Raw genomic sequence first — 23,075 nt, 5'->3', positions numbered from 1 at the left:
TCCTTTTCCATTCACTGCTCAATCACCTTAATCATACATTATGAATATTTGCTACTTCTCCCTGCCATCTCAATGCTTTGTCTCTGAAACAGGGACAGTTGGCTCTAGTGCAATGGGCCATTACTTCTGTGGCCTCCAGGCATTTTATGATTCAGTGAATATGAATAATAAAGCACCTTATTCCTCCTCTGTTCTCCAGGGAAGGTGATTTCAAGTGTGGCAGTGGAGCATTATTATGGCTTGGTTTCCTTTTGAGCGTGGGAGGGCCCCTATAAATTAGAAATGCTTAACAGAAATACTGGAAAACAACTTTTTTTGCTTCTCAGTATTCCATTCTATCTACTGTAAAATTTTATATGATTCATGACAAAAAAAAAAATTGTTTGGTAATGCTATTGCTGCTAGTATTCTTTTGCCTAATTTGAATACATTGAGTAGAAATGCCTCTTCATAATTGCTTGAATAATCTTTAGATGCTACCACAGAAAGCCAAAGGACTTATCAGTAGCCACAACTCTACTACAGCAAGAGAAGCAAGAGTTTGTGCTTAGGCCATTAGAGAATTTGCTCTTGAAACTTTTTAAACATTGCATGGACATGGAGTGGGGAAAAATAAGATTTTACCAGGAAATGTATAATGTAAACCCAGTTGAATTGGTAACTATAATATTTTGCAGGCTTTAAAGTCCATATCTCTAAAATGATAAAAAATACTTGGAGGAAGGAAATAAATTTTATTGTGCTCCACTTTGTGTTAAGAAGTGGATGTACAGGAAAGTCGAAGGATATGCCTTGGGTGGCTGCTATGCAGTCTGTGAAGAGATGAGAGAATAACCTTTTCTCCTGTTACACTCAGGACAAAAAGGACCATCTTGTCATTTTGTATGTTGAGGGTAGATTTTTCTGTGCCTGCCTGAAACAATCAATATCAGAGTGGATTATGAAACAGAAATCATAAAGGCTCAGAACAATCTGAAAAAACATTGGTAACAGAAGGGACTGACTAAAAATATCTTGCTGGTTGATTGTTTTTTTATCTTCAAATACAGCTTGAGCTGGAATTTTTATCAACAGCACAGAGTTCATACACTCTGCCTTTTACAACAAGCTGCTACTGTGCTTTCTGAGAAGAAAAGAAACTTGCAAATAAGGACTTTGCTTTAGTGGGATTCACTTGAAAGCATGCCCTTGGGAAAGAAAAAGACTGCAGAAGTTCTAAATTGACCTCTGAAGTTTTTAGGTTTTAGCATTGTTGAAACATATTTTTTCAAAAATCTCCTGAGTCCGGGATATATCTTTCTTGTTTACTCTGCCTTGATTTCTGACTTTATAAAAGTAATTCCAGGAAATACTAAAATCCTGTCATTCTCCCACAGTGCTCTGTTTTTTCCTAGGGAACCTTACAGTATTACTTTTCTGCTGGAAAATGGAAAAAATTAAAAAAAACAGTAATATTTTTTTTTTGGTGGGAGTTTTTAATCACCTATTCGTGGTGGGTAAGACTGAACCCTGTGTGAACGAGCCCCACTGTCCATAGGGGACACCGCAGTAAGCATCAGCAAGCATTAGTTAGTTCTAGGAGGCTTGATTCTTTGTTATCCTGTCTATGTAGTACTGCTCTACATTTTGGAGCTAGTTCATGCCCATCTTGTATTGCCATTGTCCTAGAGTAAATGTGCAGCATGACTTATGAAGTGCCTATGGTAAACCTTGTGAAGAGACAGTGGGACTATACATGCACTGATCTGTGGTCAGTGATCCTTCCTTTGACATGTTACTATGGAGCAGCAAATCTGTCCATGATGCTCTATTTAAAAAGTAATTAAAATAGAATAAAGAGTTTCTTTCAAAAATTAGTTTAAAAGTAACTTCTGAAAATTTTACATTGCAAACCTACTAAAAAAGTTAGAAGGGAAGCATTCAAAACAGTTCATGTGCAAAGAAAAATTCTCTGTGCAGTAAGCCAAAATTAAAACTGAAGATAACAATGAGACATTTGTTACAGTTCAGAGTAGTTTACTAGAGTTCATGCATAATTTCAGTGCTAGTTTGTTGTTGTTATATTCGAATTTCATTAAATGCACTTAATTAAATCTATTGTAAATCTCTTTTATCCCCAAGGGGCCAGTTAGTGTAATCCTTCTGTTTGCTTATAAAAATATCAACCAATTGTTCCTGCAATAATTTTAATCACTGTTTATTTTTAAACAATAGTGAAATGCATTTTGTCTGTTTAGTTTCTTGTGCAAAGTCCTTGGGGCAATGTGTTTTTGTTGTTGTTTGTGTCTTGTGTAGAAGAAACTTTATATTCATTGTCACAGTATTTTAAAAAAAGATAAAAAGAAGAAAAATAAGTACAACAGCGGCATTTGAAGTTCATTGAGGCTGACTTTAAAGAGAAAGAAATGAATGTTGTTGTAAGACTTGATAGTATACTTTCAGACAGTAATAAAAATGAGCAAATTCTATTAGTAAAAATTAGGAAATAATAAGCCTACAAGGACTCAAAAATTTAAATAATAACAAGAATCTTAGACAATTTACAAAGCACAAATCTACCTGAGATTAATATAGGTCAGAGGCAGGCAATCCTGTATAACAAAAGCTGGAAGAGCATGCTGTGGATATGTGCTGTGATGAGTTTTGCTGTGAAAGTATACACAGTGTAGCTATGAGTAATGAATTGTGGTATTTACTGTGTGTGCTGCATTCCAGAGCTAAATGCATTAGGTAACAAGATGGACAAAACCTTGCATGTGTCTGTCTTGTATTTGTCTTTTACAACACTTCTTCTAGACAGCAAATCATACAAAATCATTAAACCTGTGTGGTGCCTACCCTTGCTTTGATCTGAGTTCTGTTTTAGTGGAAGATAATTCCTGAAGAATCAGGTTATTTGTCCACTCCAAATTGCCATGATAAGTTATACTGATGGAATTTAAAAAAATATCATCTCTTGAGGAATGACTGCCATTTGTTTGTGCTGCATAGTGATGAGTGGATATTCAATTGTTCTCTCTTCTGCCTTTTCAGAAACAGCTGTAGAGCATACCCAGAGTAAAGCCTGTGCCCCTTCCTCTCCCTAATTAGTTTTTCAGAACAGTGCAATTTTGAGAATATGCATGTCTGTAGTCTGTATCTTCTAAAGTGATCACTGATTTTTTTTTTTTTTTAATCCCATCTGAGAAAAGTAAAGGAGTTATGTCTCAGCATTTTCTAAAAAACAGTCATTTAAAATCATTGATGAGAGCCAAATACTGTTCTTCATCTGACCTTATTTATCTGGTCAGTGGAGATGTATTGGTATTAATTACTCAGTCTTCAAGTGAATGTGCACGAAATTAAAGCTGAGAATGGGCAGTTAGCATGTTTAAAATTCTTAGAGTACAAAGGCCCTAAGGGGACACGTGGGAATGTCATCTTTGTACAGTAAAGCTGTCACAGTGAAGACAGATTATGATGGTTCCTGCAAACCAAAATGCAAATTGCATAAACTGGGAAAAGATCATTGTGTGCACTTGAATTAAATGCTAGGTCAGCTTTGGATAATGCAGTGTTCAGTTGGAGCCTGGAAAACTGTGCTTGGCTTGGATCCCTTCAAGACTTGCAAATCTAAGCTGAAACAAACAGTTTGAATGGAAAACATGATAGAAGTTGCAGCAAATGAGAGGAGACAAAAACATGAATAGCTTGGAAAATAGAAGTAGTCTAGGAGCATATGTAAAAAGCTGAGCTGTTTGGTGCTGCCTATGAAAGATCTATGCTGTTCCAAGTAGAGTGCCATACCAAGTGTGTCACTGATGGTCACAAGCTGATCCATTTGTGCCACTGAAAGGGAGCCAGAACAGAGAGAGGCCCACTTACCAACAATTTACATTATGCACCAACCAAACTTAATCTGATGTCCAGTTGAGGCTGTGCTTCTCTCTCTCTTCTTTTTTTTTTTTTTTTTTTTTTTTTAATTTATTTTCCCCCTTTCATTAGCTGAGAGGGCAATAAATCTAGAGCAAACAGAAGACAGCATAGCATAACTGAGCACCTTCTCAGCCTATGGAATTCACCCCAGGAAGTGGCCTCAGAGTCAAATGCTTACAGTTGGGTGATTTTTATGACTGCTAATAACAGCTCTAGCTATGCAAACTAAGGTTATAGGGCAACCAAATGTATGGCTTAAGGCATTCACCTTCAGAGCAGGAAGCAGCTCTTCATGTCCGGTTGCTGGTATCATTTGAAGGCTCTTCTGGAACCTTTCGAATTCTCTTCATGTGTTCCTGTTAAAATTAATAATTTTTGCTGTAAAAAATACTTTTAAAATGTTAGCAGGATGTTTTTATTATTAACATGAAAGAAGGATGTGTTCATGTATTGTGATAGAGATTAGAAAGACCAACCTTGTTAAATTTATAGAGGTCATTCCTGCTGACGTGTAACTTCTGCAGAACAATCAGGAGTTTTTCTCTTCAGAAAAAAAAAAAAAAAAAAAAAAAAAAAAAGCTAAAGATTCCTCTGGCAATGAGACACTTTCCTGTCTGCTCCCATGAGCTGATAACTTGATATCAGCTGTTGCCCCATTTTCACATTGGTACATGAAGGAAGGAGCATCTTCAAAAGACTACTTATAGTAGGGACAGAAAAGGGCAATTTGGATCGTTGTGGTATCTGCCAGCACTAATATAATTAAACCTGTGTCAGCAGTTTATGAAAAAGCTGATACTCATGATTTCTTTCCGATGTGGAAGCCACTGGAAAGATACTAGTTTCCAAATGGAAACTTTTTAGATCCCTGGGGGTCAAACTCATGCGCCTTTCCATGAGCAGGTTGGTAAGAGACTTGTCAGATGTGTATTGATCTTAGCCCTCAAAAAGGTCTGACCTTGAGGTGATTATGTGTGTGGACTGAATTTGCATTATGCTGCATTCTTAGTCAGTAATCATTGTGGGAATCTCTAAGCTTGTCAAATGTCTTTTTCTCCATACTGGAAATGATGTAGTTCTCTTTCCTTGTATTTTCATGGTAGAATTTAACTATATGTCTTTGCTTAAATAAAGACTAATGATTCCACCTATATGTGGATAAACTAATTGTAGTCCTTATTCCTTGCTAGCTGCAGAAAGAGGTTTCTTTCTGGGTCAATAATGCCATTTAAGTTAAGCCCACATACTGTCACACTCTGGTAGCTTCTAGAGCTGTTCTTGTCAACTGACAAGTGAAAGGTCAGTGTCTCACAGATTGTTGTTTGTGATAAGGAAACAGCTACAGTAAGATTTGAACTCCTTATGATGTCTTGACATTGCTGGCAGTTGGTAACTGATCAGAGAAATGAAAGCTTGTTTTCATAACAAATGCATTACTCCTGCACACAGTGAGAGAGAGCTGTGCCTCAGCTTCAAAAATGCAGTCACTTCATTTAACAGCTGCCCCACGTGTACAGACAGGAGTCAGACATACCTCTCTTTTGATTGCTGCACTTGTTATTTTAGCACAATTAGTCTGACTGCTGAGGACTCAAAAGGTAGCTGGTGCAACAAGGGATTACAGTGAGAGTGCTGAATCTGGATCTATGAAATCAACTGAGTCACACAAAAGAAAGGCATTTTCTCTTGTAAAATGTTACCAATCTGATAGAGAAAAATGCTCAGCCCTGCTGAGGCACCTCTGGAATGCTGTGTCCAGTTCTGGGCTCCTCAGCACAAGAAAGACAAGGAGCTACTGCAGAGGGTCCAATGGAGGCCACAAAGACAATGTGGGGTCTGGAGCATCTTCTGTGAGGAGAGACTGTGGGAGCTGGGCCTGCTCAGCCTGGAGAAGAAAAACTCTTTGAGTGGAGATCTCACTAGTGCATATAAATATCTCAAACATGGGTGCCAAGACAGTGGTACCAGATTCTTTTCAGTGGTGTCCAGTGAGAGGATGAGGAGCAATGGCCATACACAAAAACTCAAGTTCTACCTCAACATAAGGAAGAACTACTTAATGTTGAGGGGGGCAGAGCACTGGAATAGGCATCCCAGGGAGATTGTGAGTCTGCCTCTCTGAAGATCCTTTACCCTCTTTGAGCCTTTCTTTGTGCTCTCTAACAGCTTTATATCTGTGAGAGGCGGTATCCAAAGCTTTACTGAAATCCAAAAAGATTACATTAACTGTATTGATCAACTAGGTGTGTTACTGTGTCATAAAAGGAAATCAGATTTGACAAGCAGGACATCCCCCTCACAGAGCCATGCTGGCTGTGGCAAATGACTTTGTTGTCCTTCAGGTGTTTTGCAGTGACTCCCAGCATAATCTTCCTCATGAAGTGGACTGACATGCTTCTAGTCAGCAGGGTCATTCCTCTTACCCCTCTTGAAAATTGGGACAGTGTTTGCAAGCTTTCCATCAATCAGGACCTCTCTGTATTTCCAAGACTGTTCAGCAATCATTGTGAGATGTCTCATCATGATGTCTGCCATCCACTTGAATATTACTCTTGGATAAATCCCACCAGGCTCTTAGAGGGATCCAACTGGGAAATAATCCCTTTTTTGTAAGGCAGAATTCTTAAGTGTAAGAATTTGAGGAAAATATCTTATGGAAAAGGAATCCACCATTATTTGGATGTCTGATCAGCCCCTAAGTAGTTGATTTGAGACGTTCAGTAGTTTGTGGCAAAATGTTTCATTTAATGAGCTCTTGAGTGCAACATGGAACTAAATATATCATAGCAGCTTTGATGGGAAGATGTGCCCATTCCTGCAAAAATGTGGATTTTTTCTGTTCTGAAGAGTGCACTGGGTCTTTGTTAATAATAATAATAGTGATAATGATGATAATTCTCATCTTTATTATCTGCTTCATAAAGGGACATGGGAGGTGGCTGCAACAGTCAAAGGTCATCTTTCTTTTGGACAGCAGGAAGCTGGAGGTTGTAATTAAGCTCTACATGCTGTCATGGTAACTAATTTATGTTTAAATAAAAGTAGTTTATGCTAAATCTTGACTCTGATTAAATATAAAGCATAATCAGCATTGTTGCCGTGCCAGTGATTCCCTCTTTGAAAAACCTCACTCTTTCTAAGGTGCCTTGTTTTGTGTTTACACACAATCTGTGCTCTTACAGCAACTGCTTCTGCTAGATCAATATATCAGATTTTGTGTGCAAGTTTGTGTAAAGCAGGAGCAAAGCATGCCCAAAGATACTCCCTGGAGTTTCAGTATTCACAATGAACAGTGCATTGCCTTGTCTAATGCAGCTTCAGTATATCTACATCCAAGAAAGAGTTTGAATGCAGCAGACATTATGTGTGTCCTTTGTCAGCCTCCTTCTCATAGAACACATTCTTTTGACAAGGAAAAGGCTATCAGGATCTGCTGTCTTGCTCTTGTTCAAACAGTCTGTATCAGTAGTTGCAGTGGTCTCTAGCTATAGAGCAGCTCAGTATTTTACTGAAAAAGGTCATAATCAAATGGCATAATGCTGTAGGATTATGTCAGTGCCCTTAGCTACCGGAACTTGCTTACTGATTCCAAATTATTTTTTTTCCAAAGGTGAACTTTGTCATGAATAATTCTTTAAATGTCTCTTCTGTTATAGTGAGTGATTTGTGAAAGATGCAGAGCATGTCCTTGGTAGTCTGTGGTGTATTAAAAGATGAATGACTTTGGAAATCACCACCACTTTCAAGTTGGTCTGATTGAATGGTGTAATTGTTCCTTTTTGCCCTGTGAAGGACGTGTTAATAATTTGATAGCTGTGTGGGCAGCACAAGATTTCTCTTTTACTCTATCCCTCTGCCCTTAAAATCCAACTTCAGTTTAATTGTTGTTCAATAAACACTCTACCAGATTTACCTCAAAACATTTGAAGCTATATTTAACAAGGATATTTGAAATTGACCCATTATTATTAATCTTTCCTGTTTTCACATGGTAACGTCTCCCCACAACATGGTAAAATTATGAAAGTGAAATCCAATAAATGTCTAATTACCCACATTTGTCTTTTTTTTTTAGACTGAGTACAATGTTATCTTGCCCCCTGATTGCGACCAAACATAAATTTATGCTCCCCTTTTTTTTTACTGCACAGAACTTAATGCAGAAGTTCCATGTTAGGCAAAAAGGATGAAATCATTATTACCAGAAGGGCTCAGAGAAAATTGCTAACTTATGGGAAGAGGACCTACTACTTACTGATAAATTCTCTTGGTGAGGAATACCTTTTCCAGGTGAGGTAGAATTCTAATATTTTCTTCATTAATCTCCCTTCAGAAAAAACTCAAGAAGTGTCAGCTCTTGCTCCATTTGTTTTCTGATGCTGCTTCCTATAGGCAAGTTACTGTAATTCCACTGACAGTTTTAGTGGCTGGGAAGCTGGTGGCTGACAGAAAACTTCAGGTTTTTATCTCATTCTGCAATCTACTGCACTATCACATCAGACAGTGAACTCTTATGCACTAAAGGAAGCAGACAAATTCTTTCAGTTTTTGAAATTAGTTTGCAAATTTAAGTCTTGCCTCAACATTTAAGAATTAGTAGATCAAGCCCAGGAAAAACAAGGCTGCTTAGTTCTTGGGAAGAATTTGTTTTTCCATGCATGTGTCAGAAGAAAAACCACATGCAGGATGTACTATGAGTTGTGCCTCTCACTGCTTGTTTCATCACTCCCATACACCAGAAACCAAAGGGGAAGAATAACTTAATTTTGTTAGGACTGAGAAGAAACTGATGACCCAGAAAGAGTTGGTTGGAAGGTAAAAGGTTAATATTGTAGAACAGCCAGAATTCCTGATTGTGCGTAATGGAAAACTTGGTATTAAGTTGTTAAGCTTGTATTATAAACAGGTTTATATTAATTTATGATGTTATTGTGATTTCTAAAAGCAGAGCTTTAAGAGATGTATCCTCTAGTACTTCCCTCAACTCATCCTTAAAAGGGGAGTCTTTAAGAAGAGCCCTTTTCTTGGTTTATGTAGACATTTATTGTCTAAAATAACCCAGGAAGTAATTTAGTCCGTATTTATTGGGCAGAAAATTCTCTGCCTGAATAAAGAGTGGATTGCCAAAGAAGTCATTCATGAGTGTATGTGCATTTATGAAAGACAGCTTTGAGCTTTCTACCTTCAGTTTCTTCTTGCTGGGGAGCTTTTCTCCTGAGATTAGGAATTCTGGACATTGAGAATTGCTTTATAGTGAACTTGAACATAGATTTATATTTTGAATTTAGCATCAGATATGGATATATTTCACATATTTCTGTGCATCCACTTCATTCATCAGTTACTGATGTTAGCTAGATTATGGGGATGTTCTTGAATGCTTTACTACCTCCAGAGAAACGGATATTTCACGTCTTTCATAAATGCTAGCTTTCATTTGTAAGGTAATTTCAGTTGGGAATCCTCAGTTAGGAGTTTTAGAAACATTAATGAGCTTGGCTATAAAATTCCCTTATGTAAATATAATTAACCTCATACTGCATGATGGCAAATCTTATGCACAGAGAGACTCTGTAATTGGAATGGGAAGAGAATCCAGCCCGGCTGACACCTGTGGTTTAACTGCAGAGCCATCTTTATGCTATGAAGTACAGAATTTAAATCATGATTTATCTCCAGTTCTTGCTGTATAGTGCCAGAAAGCAGTGAAAGAGGAGGTTAATGGTTGCCTTGCATTTATGAGACAGAAGAAAAAAATGGAGCCTTGGGAGGGACATCTGTCTTGTTCCATGTGCACTTGAAAGGTTTTTATTGAGGAATGAAAGGTTGCATTGTTTCATGCTTTGTCTTTTTGTTGCTTATCCAGGCAGTGATGTACTGCCAACAATTCTATAAAGGAATTTCTCAAAATATATCCTATTAGCTGATCTTAAATCTCATGTATATGCTATGTGGGTACTCACAGAAAAGAAAGAGAATTTAGGAATCAAGTCTTTCCCCCTTAAATACAGAAACAGTATCTATTAAAAGAGATGGTGACAGTAAAGAGGCAGATTTCCATGAACTGTGCTTGCCAGGCCTGTGTTAGTGTGGAAAAAGCAGAAGGTTAAAAAAATAAAATCACCTGAGTTTGTTAATGCTCAAAGTGTCATTTTCAGCTATGTCTTTTGAACTGGGATGGGGAAAAAATCAATTCTCCAAGAGCTTTGGAAATGTCTTTCTATGAGTATTTTTCCTTAAATGCATGATATATCCTGGATGATTTACTCAAGTTTGTATATGTGTGAACCTCAGAAAGCAGAAGAGAAAGAACTGATTTGGTACTCTTAACTGGAGCAAAGAGTAAATGAGATAGTAAGATTGCCTCCAAATCCCACTCTTCAGTTTGGCTTAATAGATCACTCAATCTGTGAGGCAAAAGAAAGAAATGCAAAATAACTGACTTGAAGTCAGTAGTCTTTGGGTATGTGAATATTTTGGGCATCTTTCTAGCCCCTGCTTTATGTATATGTATTGGATTCTGGGAACAAAGGAGGATTTATCAGTTAAATATTGTGGGCACATATCTTTGTGTCTAGTGAAGTGCTCAGCCTGCAGATTGACCCACATGTACAAATTTATGCAGTATAAACAATTCTGTGAATACATAAAAGATTCACAGCCTCTTTGGTAAGTGATTATTTTGGAGTGCTTGTGTTTAAGAACTACTTATCCAAAAAACTCAGAGACCAAGCATCTAGACAGTTCCTGGGGAGCTTGAGAGCGATATTTTCAGGTAATGTGCACAATCAATTTGAGGCATTTTATTGCTCTGTGAAGTTCATGTTAGACTTGTGGATGTGGACAAAGATCATCAGAAAGTCTCTACAATTCCAGAAACCATGTCACCAATGTTATATGGCTTTTCTGTGTCCTGAACATCAAGACACACAAATACTTTCCTGCTTTGCAAATTCTGAAATACCTCTCTCAAGCCTCACCATCTCACAACTTCAGGGTATCTGCTGATGCCAACAGAAGTGTATTGCACTGGCTGTGGAAATTTGTATTTAGAGTTGCAAATCTTTATTTGGCAGATGGGGAGGTTATGATTGCAGTTGACTTAAGTCAACTCACCAACTTCTTAACTGCTGGCCATTTGCCATGGAAGTAGCACTTCCTAGTGACATTGTCAGCAACTGTAATTAATTAATGATGATCCATCCTTATTACATATATTTGCATTGGATGAACTAAGATGAGGCAAGGTTTATGTGTGCACTCTTCTCTGAAGGGAAAGCTGTCTGTTTAGCAGCTCCCAACATGGAAGATGACGAATTTGGTTTCAGAATAATTGAAGGGGGCAGAGCAGAGTCTTGTGTTAGTTCATTGCAAAGATAAACAGCTGAGTTATTAAATATTATGTAATATTTAAGGAAATAGAAATACTGTTTAGTGAATTCAAGTGTGCTGGGTGTCCCAGGTGGGCATACATAGGGTAGCAGGATACTGAAGAACTGTCTGCCTGCATGTTGGAAATGTAAGGAGGTATCCTGGCAGACAGCCTAAATTCCTGCATTCTGCCAGTAGTATGAGATGATTTAAGTTCTGGTTTTCAGCTATAGCCTTCTGAGAGCACTGCTCATTCAGTGTAGTGAATCCAGTAAATTGAAATGGCTCAGCATGGGATTAACATGATGGGGGCACTTTCAGCAATTCTTCTGGTTTCTCATAAAAATAGAGAGGCTGGTTTAGCATTCCTGTTCTTGAAGTATTACAGTTGATTGATCTAAAAGTATGTAAAATAAGGATAAACAGATTATCTTCTTAGCTATAGCAGAATGGATAGCAATTTTCTATGAGAGAAACAGGGCTTGCATGGTAGTTGGCCTAAAAGATGTTGCCATATCATGTCTTCTTTCCCTCACAAATAAAAATCAGTTCTTCAACTTTTCTTTTAATAACTGAAATGTTTAACAGGTGAAATAAAGCAAGCCTAAGTGAAAAAAGAACTTAAGGATGATTTCAAATACTTTTTTTGATGTGCCTCACAAACATGTTTTGTTTTTGTGGTGATAATTAGAAGTATGAAATTGAACAGGTAAGAGGCTACCTCTTGGAACTTTTTGCAGGAGGAAGGAAACTATGCCATGGATAATTGCTAGCAATAACCTGGGAGGGCTCTTTTTAGGCATATGTTGCTATTTTGTGACATGAATTGGTGAACAGAAGCTATTTGTCGTAGAAGTGAAGTAAGGAGGAAAGGGAATTTGTTAGGAATTGCATGAAGAATGGAGATGACATTACAGCATTGTAAATTCATGCAGAAGAAGTGAAGAAACTACATTCAAAGTATTGAGGAGTTGCTTCAGTAGAGCTTACCCAGCTATCTCTGAAGTCAGAGATCTTTCAGCTGATTTGAGGAGAACTGGGTCAAGCCTGATGGAACTCTGATTCTTTTCAGACAATGAAAGGCTGAGATGAGACTTTATAGCAGGAAAAACATGTTAGATGGGCCATCAGAAGAATGGAATTACATGATGTTTAAAACCTTTTAAGAAAGGCAATGAAAGTGAATACTAATGATCCCAGTTTTGCAGAGAGGTGATAAATTGTCTAAGATCCCAAGGGACTCCCTCCTGTGCTGTGTGTTGAGTTGCTGGAGAAAGGTCAACAAAAATGCTTAATACACTAGAGAGATGTTATTTTACCAAGACAAAAAAATGTTATTCTTTAATACCCCCATCACTCCCCTGAAGTAAAATATACATATTTTGCACAAATCTAATCTTTCTTTTATCTTGAGGTAAGACCAAGCAAGGATTATGGTTTACTCTTTCTTTTTTTGTATGGATGGAAAACCATATACATTGTTGACATATTTAGTGATGGGATAAATTTATCCCATTAGTTTTAATGCAGACAAGGTTACAGCTGAGCTTAAGTACTGTAGATTAGTATGAAAGCAGCAATAAGCTAGTTCAGAGAGCAGTGAAGAGGGAGTGAATGAAATGCCTCTCTTACTCCAGCTGCAATCCGGGGGCATTGCTGGGTAAGGAGGGGTCAACCAGTGAGCTTTAGCTGATGACACTTCTGTTTTCTTTCTGTCTTCAGATATCTCAGCTTATGACAGAGACTAGTCGAGAGGGCCTGACTGAAGCAGCACTGAACCGCTACAACGCAGATAAACCCTCCCTGTACAGCTTCCCTGCCTCCCAGAGCACCTATGTTGCCAGTGAAGTATCCACAGGCACCTCGGTTGCAGCATCATTTTTTGCCAGGTAAGAGAGATTTCTCAGATTTTCCTTTGCTGGACATGTAATTTCTTTTAAAGGAGACAACTCGATTGAAGAAGTGGGATTGTCAGGGTACAGTATACATCAAAACATGGGTGTAGATACAGATCTATCACAAACTTGCAGAAATGACCATGAAAATGTTGTTTAATCCACCAATATGCATTTATCAGTAAATGGGATGATATTTCTATCCTCCTCTGTAAAATAAATCTTTAATGCTTGATTTGGGTTAAAATGTGGTTGCACTCCCAGAATAGCACTTGACTTTGTAACATATTTAGAGGGGTGTATCCCTGAATGAGAAGAGCCCATCCAAGAAATTTCTTGAGACAGGCAATTAAGTATAAAGCTAAATGGAGGTGGCTAGTTCAGTTTGGTGGCAATCTTCAGACTTCTTTATTGAATTTTACTTCCATCTAGGGAAATTATCATGGTTTCACTTTCAGACTGAAAAAGTTAAGGTTTCTGATTTCAGCTTCAGTGCTCATCATTCCACTAAATTGACCTGAGGGTCTAAATTCACCCTTGGAACTAGCTTTATGTTGAATATTCAGACATTTTTTATGATGGGATAAAGTTTAATTAAAAAATCTTATGGCTATCTTGATTAATTTGTTAGTAAAATGTTTTGTTAAATGGACATGTCAGCTAAAACATGAAATATCAATTATCACCACCAAAAATGTTTTTTTTTGTGCAGAAGTGTGCTCTTTGCAGAACAGAATCTTTTTAGCCCAGTTGAATCCTTATGTAACAAAAGACATTGATATAATCCTTGTCTTGTAATGCTTTTTCTGAATTAGAAGATTGGCTTGGGAAGAGTAATGAAATAACAGGAGAATAAGCCATTACTGTAGCACTTTCAATCCAATCCAGTGAGAGATCCTGATTTCAAAACATGGCGTGAACTTTTGAGCAAGTGCCTTGAGCACTTTCCGATCAGCTTCCTTCCCTTCAGAGAGCCAAACTGTTAGCAATTCCACATGCTTCTACTTTATTTTAAAGGTAAATGGAAAACTTATAAAGTTGTTGCACTCTGTAAATCTGGAATAAAGATTTTCCTCTTCTGTTTTTCCTCACCAGCATGAGGGCTGCACATGTTCGATCAGTGTCATACAGCAAGTGAGTCGTGTAAAAGGATTAAGTGTAGCATTTTAGAAGAGCCAGTTGTTTGGGGCAACTCTGCCATTTTTTCTTTACAGATGAGATGCTGCAATAGCAAATGTGAATGATGATAGTGGTCTTGGTTTGCTGCCCTTTTCTGTTTAGCTGCAGGCAATTTAAATTAAAATTGTTGATTGTACACACATGGTAATATCTAGTTGGAGTGCAGATTGGGATTAGCACATATTTTAGCATGAATTGATTTATGAAGATGACTTAACTCATTTGTTCTTCATTGTTTCATTGTTTATGCTGAGAGAATTCATTTGCTCTTAATATACTCTGCTGAAATGCAGGAAACTAATTAAATTTACTCAAAATCCCTAGTGTAAATCATAGCATTTTAAGTTAGCTTCTAGCTGATGTTGTGAATTCTTGGGTGTGCTTGGTCCAGCAGAGATCTCATGTTTAGACTGTTTATTTTTAAACTGTACTTAGCAAGACAAAAGTGCCTGGTTTAGTTTGGGGTATTGCATAATTAGATTAATATCGCTTATGTGAGTCAGTTTTGTCCTGGATTTCAAGTTACGTCATCTACTGGCAATTTAAGCAGCAAATTCAAGTCAGTTGTTCACTACTTGACCTTTTAATAAGAAAATCGCCAAGTTGTTTGGATCACTAATTTTTGTTTTGCATCTTTTGTGTCTGTTTGCATTTCTGCCAAGCTGGGGTGAGAAATGCAGGGACGTACTTGTACATGTATTATAAAATGCAAAGTAGAAGGCACTGGTTGTCTAACTCATTGAGATGGTGCACTGTTTACAATGTGAAACAGTCCTTTGTACCAGGCCTATGAATTCCAAACTTTTGCTTTTTCTGGTTGTCAGTGGCACAAGGAGTAGTGACTACCAGCTATATATGCTGTTTTTGAGTGTGTGTCATATATTGTGTTTTCACAGTGAGTAAGTAAGAAATTATTACAAAGCCAGAGAAAGTTGCTGATGTGAAGCTGAAGTTCAGAGTTGAAGAGTAGAACCTATTCTTTTGAAATTTGAATAATGACCCGCAGTATTTCACTCTAACTTTCCTAACAAGCAAAGCAAACCTCTGATGAGGCTCAGATATAAGTCATCCATCATCAGGAAAAAAACCCAATTAACCAAAATACTGTAGTATGGAGGAAATGTCAAGGCATCCATGGAACTTTTGGTTGTAATTACTTCAGAAATATCAGGCATGGAACTGGGAGCTCATAATTTCTCTGTTCTCAGGCATTACTAGTTCAACAATGACAGTCACTTGACTGCCTCTAGCTGGCATTGAGCCATGGAGAAGTATCCTAAGGCCACGGTGACTCTTAGTGTTTTTAAAAACCAGGAGACTTATCAGATGTCTCAATAATTGACTGTTACAGTTCATGATCTATAGCTGACAGATTTCCAAACCAGCTAAAAGGGCTGCAGCTTCTGTGGATTGACATTTGTTGGGATATTGCTGTGAGGGAACTTATGACACACATCAGGCTTCCCATGGGACAGTATGTGAATGCTTTAAAGGAACAAACACTGAAAATTGTCCAAAGCACTCAGCTAGTAGGCTTATGAATATGAGATGATACAGGTATGAATAATGAATTTCTAATGGTGATTCTGACACAGAAACTGAATTCAATCAATTGTGCTTTTAGTGACAAGCACTAAATTTGCCTTTTTGTTTAGGGCTATCACTCATTTTTGTCTCAGATATGCTTCAATCATGCTAATTTAGCATCATCTTGCTTCTTACCAGTACACATTTATGATGAGAATAATTCATTTAGTGAATGTGAAATAACGTTAGATACTTTACTCATAATGAATCATTTACAGACCATTTTAGAATTTTTTTGCATGACTTAACTTCTGCCTCTAGTTTGGGTCTTTATTCTAAGAAGCACAGCATCTTTGGTGTGCCAGCCTCTTGCCTTAATGTCCTCCCAGCACCATGCAGTAGGAGTGTGCCACCCCAGGTAAGGGATTAGTAAATTCCTTGCTGATGCTGCCATAGAGCTGAGGGAAGGGCCTTCTGGCACTTGTTTCACTGGTGTTTCTGTGAAGCTTTATCAGGCCAAGGGGCACAGGAGTTTTATTCCTATCTATGCTGGTTTCTACACTGAGAAAACTTCTGGGACTCAGACTTCAGCTTTGGCCTGACTACTCTGCTAATAAACCTGCCTTTCTGAATAAAAATTCTCTCTTGTGGCTGGGCTGTAGAGTTTCAACAGTCTCTCTGAGGGTGATAGCATGATGCAGGAACTAGAAGTCAAAACTAGACCAGAGCCTGTTGTCTGTGACAACTCATTAAAGATTTTGGGATCTCTGTGCTGTTCCTTGTTTGCTCCATCACAGTAAACTTGCTTTATTGGAGAGGAAGAACTTTGCATCAGAACAAAGGAGAGACATAAAAGCCCATTTGACTTGAGATGTAAAAAAGATAAAAAACTTTTGAGGAGGAGATATTTTTGAATGTTATTCTTTAAAGTTGTTTCCTGTTGCTAGTTAGGAAGTGTAAGTGTGTTTGGAACAAAAGCCCACCTCAGTCTGAAATCAGATACAGTCATATTTGGATTAATTGAGCCTAATGGGAATATAGATAACCTTGAAAGTAGCCTGAAAAATCTGTTCTAGGGATCATTTTCCACATCTTTGTGCAACTAAACACTAAAAAGGGCCACACAATGCTACTGTTGTAGATGTTGCATGGCGTGTTTTTCAAATGGAATGTCCTGTTTCCTTAAAAGCTCTTGCATTAAGGCAAAATAAGAATAGAAAAAGTTAGTTGCATGTATAATGCATACACAGCTACTCAGTGTAGGATCAGCTCTACTTACAGTTACCTTAATTCTTGGAAAAACTGGTTACCCTTTCCCCACTCATTCCCCCATCCCTGAGTGGTATGGCAGCAGGGTAGGAGGAGGTGAGGCAGTGCACTGTGGCCAAGGGATACAGTGAATGTTGTGTTCAAAATGCTGCTGAGTATTCCACAGCTCTCCCTTCCATTCCAGAGAATCTTTTTTGAACATTTTAAAAAAATTCTCTTGCATCTTGCACGAACTACAAAGCTGATACGAAGACAGTATTTGTGGGGCCCTCTTGTCAAAGTTGCTGTGCTGAACTCCAGAAACCCTGGAATCTCATGCCTCTCTGTTTTTTGCACACATGTGGAAAGCTTCATTTAATCACACAGCTTTTGATGTTTGCTGTTTTTCCTTATATTTAGTCTATACAGTCTTTGTGTATATGTCTGTTTTGAAGCTCAAAGGAATCCAGAAAACACCAGGGCTTTCCCTTAAAGACTACTGTGTATTGTAGGCACACCATTTTAACCTCCTGGCTTGAGTTTTTTTGAGGTTTGGGGCAAGTTTGCAAAGATAAATTTCTCCTGGCATTGCAACAGAGAATTTGTCAGAACACGCACAGGAAAAACAGGTAAGAAACAGAGGCAGCAGCTAGTAGAGAAGGAAAATGTTGAAGAGGATATATCTTGTTGGCAAGAGAAGGCCCACAGGAGAAGCCCTGGATTTGTGTGGATATTCTGGCTCTAACTGGGATAGCTGGAGTGTGCCACTGGCAGATGTGAGAGCGAGGTCAGGAATCTGCTGTCGATTCCCCTGGCAGGAGCAGGTGCACGTCAGGCTGTGCAGGCACCCAGGGCATTGGGGCTGCTGAGGCATCAGAGACCTCTCAGAAAAGAGCCTGTGAACCTTGTCAGAAAGTGAAAGTGCTTGTCTGTGCCTTCCTAAAGAATATTTTACCTGAACAGCAGGTGACTCAGATGATAGTGTTTCTTCATGCTGAAGAGTGGCGGACCCAGGTGCTCTGGTGGTTCCCTAGCTTGGGCACTGCTTTGGAAGTTCTTGATATTAAATAATTGTCACCTCAACATCCTTAAGAAAAAATTATTTTCTGAGACTTGAGTGAAAACACATTTTGGTTTCTTGCTGTCTGAATTATGCGGAATCTAACAGGATTTTCTTTAATTAGCTGGAGAAACTAAATTTAACAGTTAAATTGTGGTCAGATTCTTGGAGATTCTTGTATTTTGAAGAACTATATATTAACAACTCTAATCAGATTTTCTGATTCTTTTCCCTTATCATATACTTCATAAGAAATACATAAAAAGAATGTTAAGATAAAAGATCCACAGACTATCTTTCAGCGGGAATGCTGGCAGCAAGTTTGGAAACATCTGTAAATCATTTTCACAAATATTTCTACCTTCAAAGCTTGTCTTGGGCTGGCTCGTGGGGGAAATTTTAATCACAATGATCTCAGTCTTCCTGAAAGACCATGAAATGTTTAGAATTGGCACCTAGGTTTGAGTGCACAACTTCAGTGGCTGATATTTCATACTTGCTTAACATTCCTCAGTAATGCAAGAGATCAATGTTCAGTCACTGCTATTCTGTGCTTCCTGTTGCTGTGACAGCCCTAACTAACAGGCTTTTTCTGCTTTCTGTTATTGGTGTTATTTCATGTATATGAATTGGTGCCAGTCAGATGGGAATTGTGACTCTGCTGAAGTGAAAGAAAACCGGCAGTTGAGGCATAAGGAATACTCTTTTCTATGATTCAGTGTAAACAAAAATTTTGGTGAGAAAGACTATGAGAGTTATGTGTAAGAATAGTCAGTGTGGAATAGTGGGGGCAGTGATGTGATATGCAATGAAAAAATTAGGATTTCAGTGCCACGTCTGAAAGAGAGGGAAAGCAAAGGTATTTCAATGATCTCTTATTTTGCATGGTAGTCCTATCTTTGATCTCAAACAATTTCCAGTCTTTTTTTTTTTTTTAAGCTGATGCACTCCCCACAACACTTTTGTTTGAATCAGTTCATATTGTTTGAGGAAAAAAACCACAACAAAACAACAACAACAAAAAGCCAAACAAGATTAACAGCAAGATTCCAGAGTAGGTCCATTTCTAACAAGAATTTCGTAGGGTATGTATCTGAAACAATATCTGAAACAAGATCTGAATCTTTGGATATTGCATGCTGCCATTATTTAAACAAAAGCTTAAGAAAATATATATGCTCTTTAGACCTGGGTTGGAAATCTGGTTGGGATAGGTTTAAGTTGGCACTGGGCTGTGAAAAAAAGTAATTTGAATCTTTATGCCAATTACATCTGCTACAAATTGGTTGTCAATTATTAGCTTGCATTCATATCTTAAAATACAGATAATGGACCTTGATTTTTAAATAGGGTTTTGGGAGTGACCCATGGAGCTATAAAAAAAAATAAGCTAAAACTACCCTAGATTATCATAGAATACTTGACTTGCAGGGGCATGCCATCTGCTTAGTCTCAAAGCATGTAACTGATGAAGAGGATGCAAATCCTCCTCATGTTCCCAATATCAAAGTAATCCACTTAAGGTAAACAACTTTATGTTTAAAGTTAACAAATGTAGTTTTCTGGTCTAAGCATGTTTTAAAAATAAAACTATTTAGAAGAATCTAAAGGAAAAGATTACTATCCAGGAACAAATTATTTACCACTGAACAGAGAAATTAAAATTCCAGCCCATGAAAGGTATGTTACTTTGATGTTATGTCTTCCTTGAGATGTGCTACACCTGCTTCTATGTGCTGCAAAAGATGTGTGTTTTCTGACCTGCACTTGCCCCACATATGGTTTGTTTTGTATTGATGGTAATGTTAATCACTAAATGATGTTGTTATTAAAGTAGTCATCAGTCACAGTTTCTTGTGTAACCAACCTTTCACAAAAAAATTTTCCCCTTTCCTTCCTTTTTCTTTATAAAGTTTTGAGATATAATGTTTCTCTGTGATGCAATGAATATATAGTTATGTAAAGCAAAGGATGTATTCTGTGGATTTTTTTCTGCTCAAGAGATTATCTTAAAATGGATGTCTTGTCTTCTAGTATAATTCATTATATTATTTTTTTCCTGGTATATATTGCCTAAAAGCCAGAATCTCAGAATTTTTCTGATTCCTGTAGGAATCAGTGGTGTTTAATTATAAACTTTTGTTTCTGTAAATGTATATTTTGCATCATTTTAATTTTAACTTTCTTAGATAAAAAAATTTGACCTTATGTCTGGAATTAATTTGTCCTATTAATTTTTATATAATAAGTTGTGTTAAGTTTTTAAATTAAAAATTGCATCTGTGAATACAATGCATTTATATGTGATTATCCCTCCTTGTTTTTTTCCCTGCCTGCTTTTTTTCTCTAGTACAAATCCATGGGACTGCATGATAACCAAAGACCCATTTACCTAGTAAGCAAGCACCCTCCATCTCTCTGAGATCCTAGAGTCAACAGCTGATTATATTACAATGAAAGGGGCCAGTAATGCAAACACCTACCTAATCTACTTCATGCAATGCAGATGCTTTGTAGAAGCTCTAAGTGTTTTGTAGCCTCCATCATGGCAGAAGGAGGTAACCAAGACACTTCCTGTCTTCAGCAATTAGCAATGGCCTTTGTCCCCTGTTCTTAAAGCTTTGCCTTGCTTATCTGTGCTGTTACAGATAGGAGGCTTTAGACCTGTAAATGACTGTGCTGGCCCATTCTTGCTGAGACTCTCATGTCTTAGATGCTGTGCACCAATAGATGCTTTGCATGCAGGGAAGAGTATGGGATGCTGATGATCTGGCACTGAGGCCTGGTTATTTTAGTGGTTTGCTAAAGAAGGAGGCAATTTTTCATGGATTTGTGTTCCTAGTTCTTCTATGCAATTTCAGGCATTCACTACAAAAGTACCTAGGTGTATAGAAGTTGAAGATCTGCTGCTCTCCATAAGCTATGCTAAAACAGAGGCAACTTCTTTTCTACTTCTCATCACATCTTGTGATTTCCTGCTGATTTCAACAGATTGAAAAAGGGGAGGCTAATTAAGCATAGATTTTTTTTGTCTTCTAATTTGTAACAGGGCTTCTTGAGTGCCAGAATACTTGCTACTTGAACATCCACTCCCTGCATTGATTTAGAAAATCTTAAAAGGAGCTAAGGCTATTTCCTTCCTTCAGCATTGCCTTTCCCTGAAACCTGTCATATACATTTAAGAAAAACTGCTAGCAGCATATGCAGTAATCCCTCAGCACCTGTTACCAAAGATTCCTGGTGTTCAATCTTGCTTTTTACTCTTAGGGCAGTGGAAATGAAAATGATGATCATTAATCTTTTGACTTTTAGTATAGTTGTGACTGCCAGGTATAGTTTAGGAAACCTCATGTTGATTTACTGTTTTGCATATTTCTTGCTTCCCTTAAACCTTGACAGAAGAGTTCTGATTTACAGTGTCTCTATCTTGATTTGTGGGGAGAGAAAGATGAATTGATGTAGTTGCACTTTCTACAGCAGAAAATTATATGCACCATGTTTTTTTTTTTCTCTCTGTTTTTAAAAACATCAAAATAACCTTTGCTCAAAGAGATCATAAATCCATAGTAACAAGACTTTTTCCTAAACACCTGGAAGTTCAGAATGGCAAACTTTTATTGTGATTACTGCTTTCCTGTTACAAGTACTGTTGTAGTGCTGCCCCAGCAGCCTTGAAGTTCAGCTGTGCTTTACCTTGTCTGTAGCATTCTCCATCACATGCTCAGTCAGTGTTTTCTTAACCTTGAGAGCAATCTGTTCAACTGCTGAATGACTGGCTTTTCTTACAATTACCAAGGAATACAAGGAATTTTAGTTTTCCTTACTCGTAGAATAAAAACCAAACAAGAAAATGTTCTGAAATGTTGAAGTATTTGTTTATTGCCACATAATCTAATATTAGGTAGACAGCTGGTGGTTGGGCTTGTATATATTCATCCTTGTGATGTTTTTATAAAACATAAGACCACAGTGCATCTGTACACAGGACTAGTTGGCTCACAGCAAATAGAGATTTAGAATCTCACCTCTTTGCTCAGCTGTAAATTGAAGATGATGTAAATTGAACAACTCACAATTGCTGTCCATTGGTATATTTTGGTCAAATTCTTGGTCTCTTCTAAATTACTTAAGTTCAGGAATATACAAATGCATTGCATGCAGGACAGGGACTCCAGAATTTTCTGCCACACATCTTGATTTGACAACACTGGTTGCCTTTCAGGAGACAGACCTGTTAAAGAAGAAAACAAGAAATGAATGTGCATATTCATAAGTAACTACAGGAACATTGCAACTAACAGCCACAGTTTTCCCTGTGAACACATTTCTTGAGATTTTGTGATTTTGGGATGTAGCTTTAGGGATTTTTGTATGACTGGAGAATTCTAGAGGCTTTTCCTTCAAGTGTATTTTCTGTTGTTTAATAAAGAATTTTCAATTACATCTTCAATCAAAGTGTTGACAGGGTCTGCCTCTTCAGCTGTCTATTTTCAGGAAATCAATAGAGACCTAATTTCTTTAATATGTCTGTTCTTCTGGTCAAAATTGGGCAATGGATTCAAATCTCCTCTTAGGTTATAGTCAGAGATTCATATAGGTTGTATATTAGTACATTTTTTTGAATAGCCAGGCTAAAGAATTACTGCTGCTAATTAGTGATGTGATCCTTAGTTTTATCATCCCAAGAGTCATGGGAGGAAGGAGCCAAGGCAGTTACTGTATTGTGAGAATTACAGCAAGAATCTCTTTGAATCTAAGAAAGAATGTTGAGGAAGTGAAAACTGTGGAAATCTAGACAACGAAAATACAACATTAGCAGAAATTATAGTTGTTTCTTTTCTGAATACATCTTTGTATATCCTTTCCTACAGCAGCATCAC

At 37.5% G+C, this 23,075-nt stretch overlaps 1 protein-coding gene across 1 annotated transcript in view; it reads left to right on the top strand.

The window, feature by feature from the left end:
• Positions 1-23,075, top strand: part of KIF26B (kinesin family member 26B) — a 197,498-nt gene that overhangs the window by 24,352 nt on the left and 150,071 nt on the right. Inside the window, exon 4 of the mRNA XM_056486973.1 lies at positions 13,009-13,175. Within this exon, the coding sequence (XP_056342948.1) occupies positions 13,009-13,175 (167 nt within the window). The remainder of the gene's footprint in view (positions 1-13,008; positions 13,176-23,075) is intronic.

Source organism: Oenanthe melanoleuca, chromosome 3, assembly GCF_029582105.1.
Source record: "Oenanthe melanoleuca isolate GR-GAL-2019-014 chromosome 3, OMel1.0, whole genome shotgun sequence".
Classification (NCBI taxonomy): Eukaryota; Metazoa; Chordata; class Aves; order Passeriformes; family Muscicapidae; genus Oenanthe; species Oenanthe melanoleuca.
The sequence above is the reverse complement of the archived record's forward strand: the minus strand, read 5'-3'. Positions and strand labels throughout refer to the sequence as shown.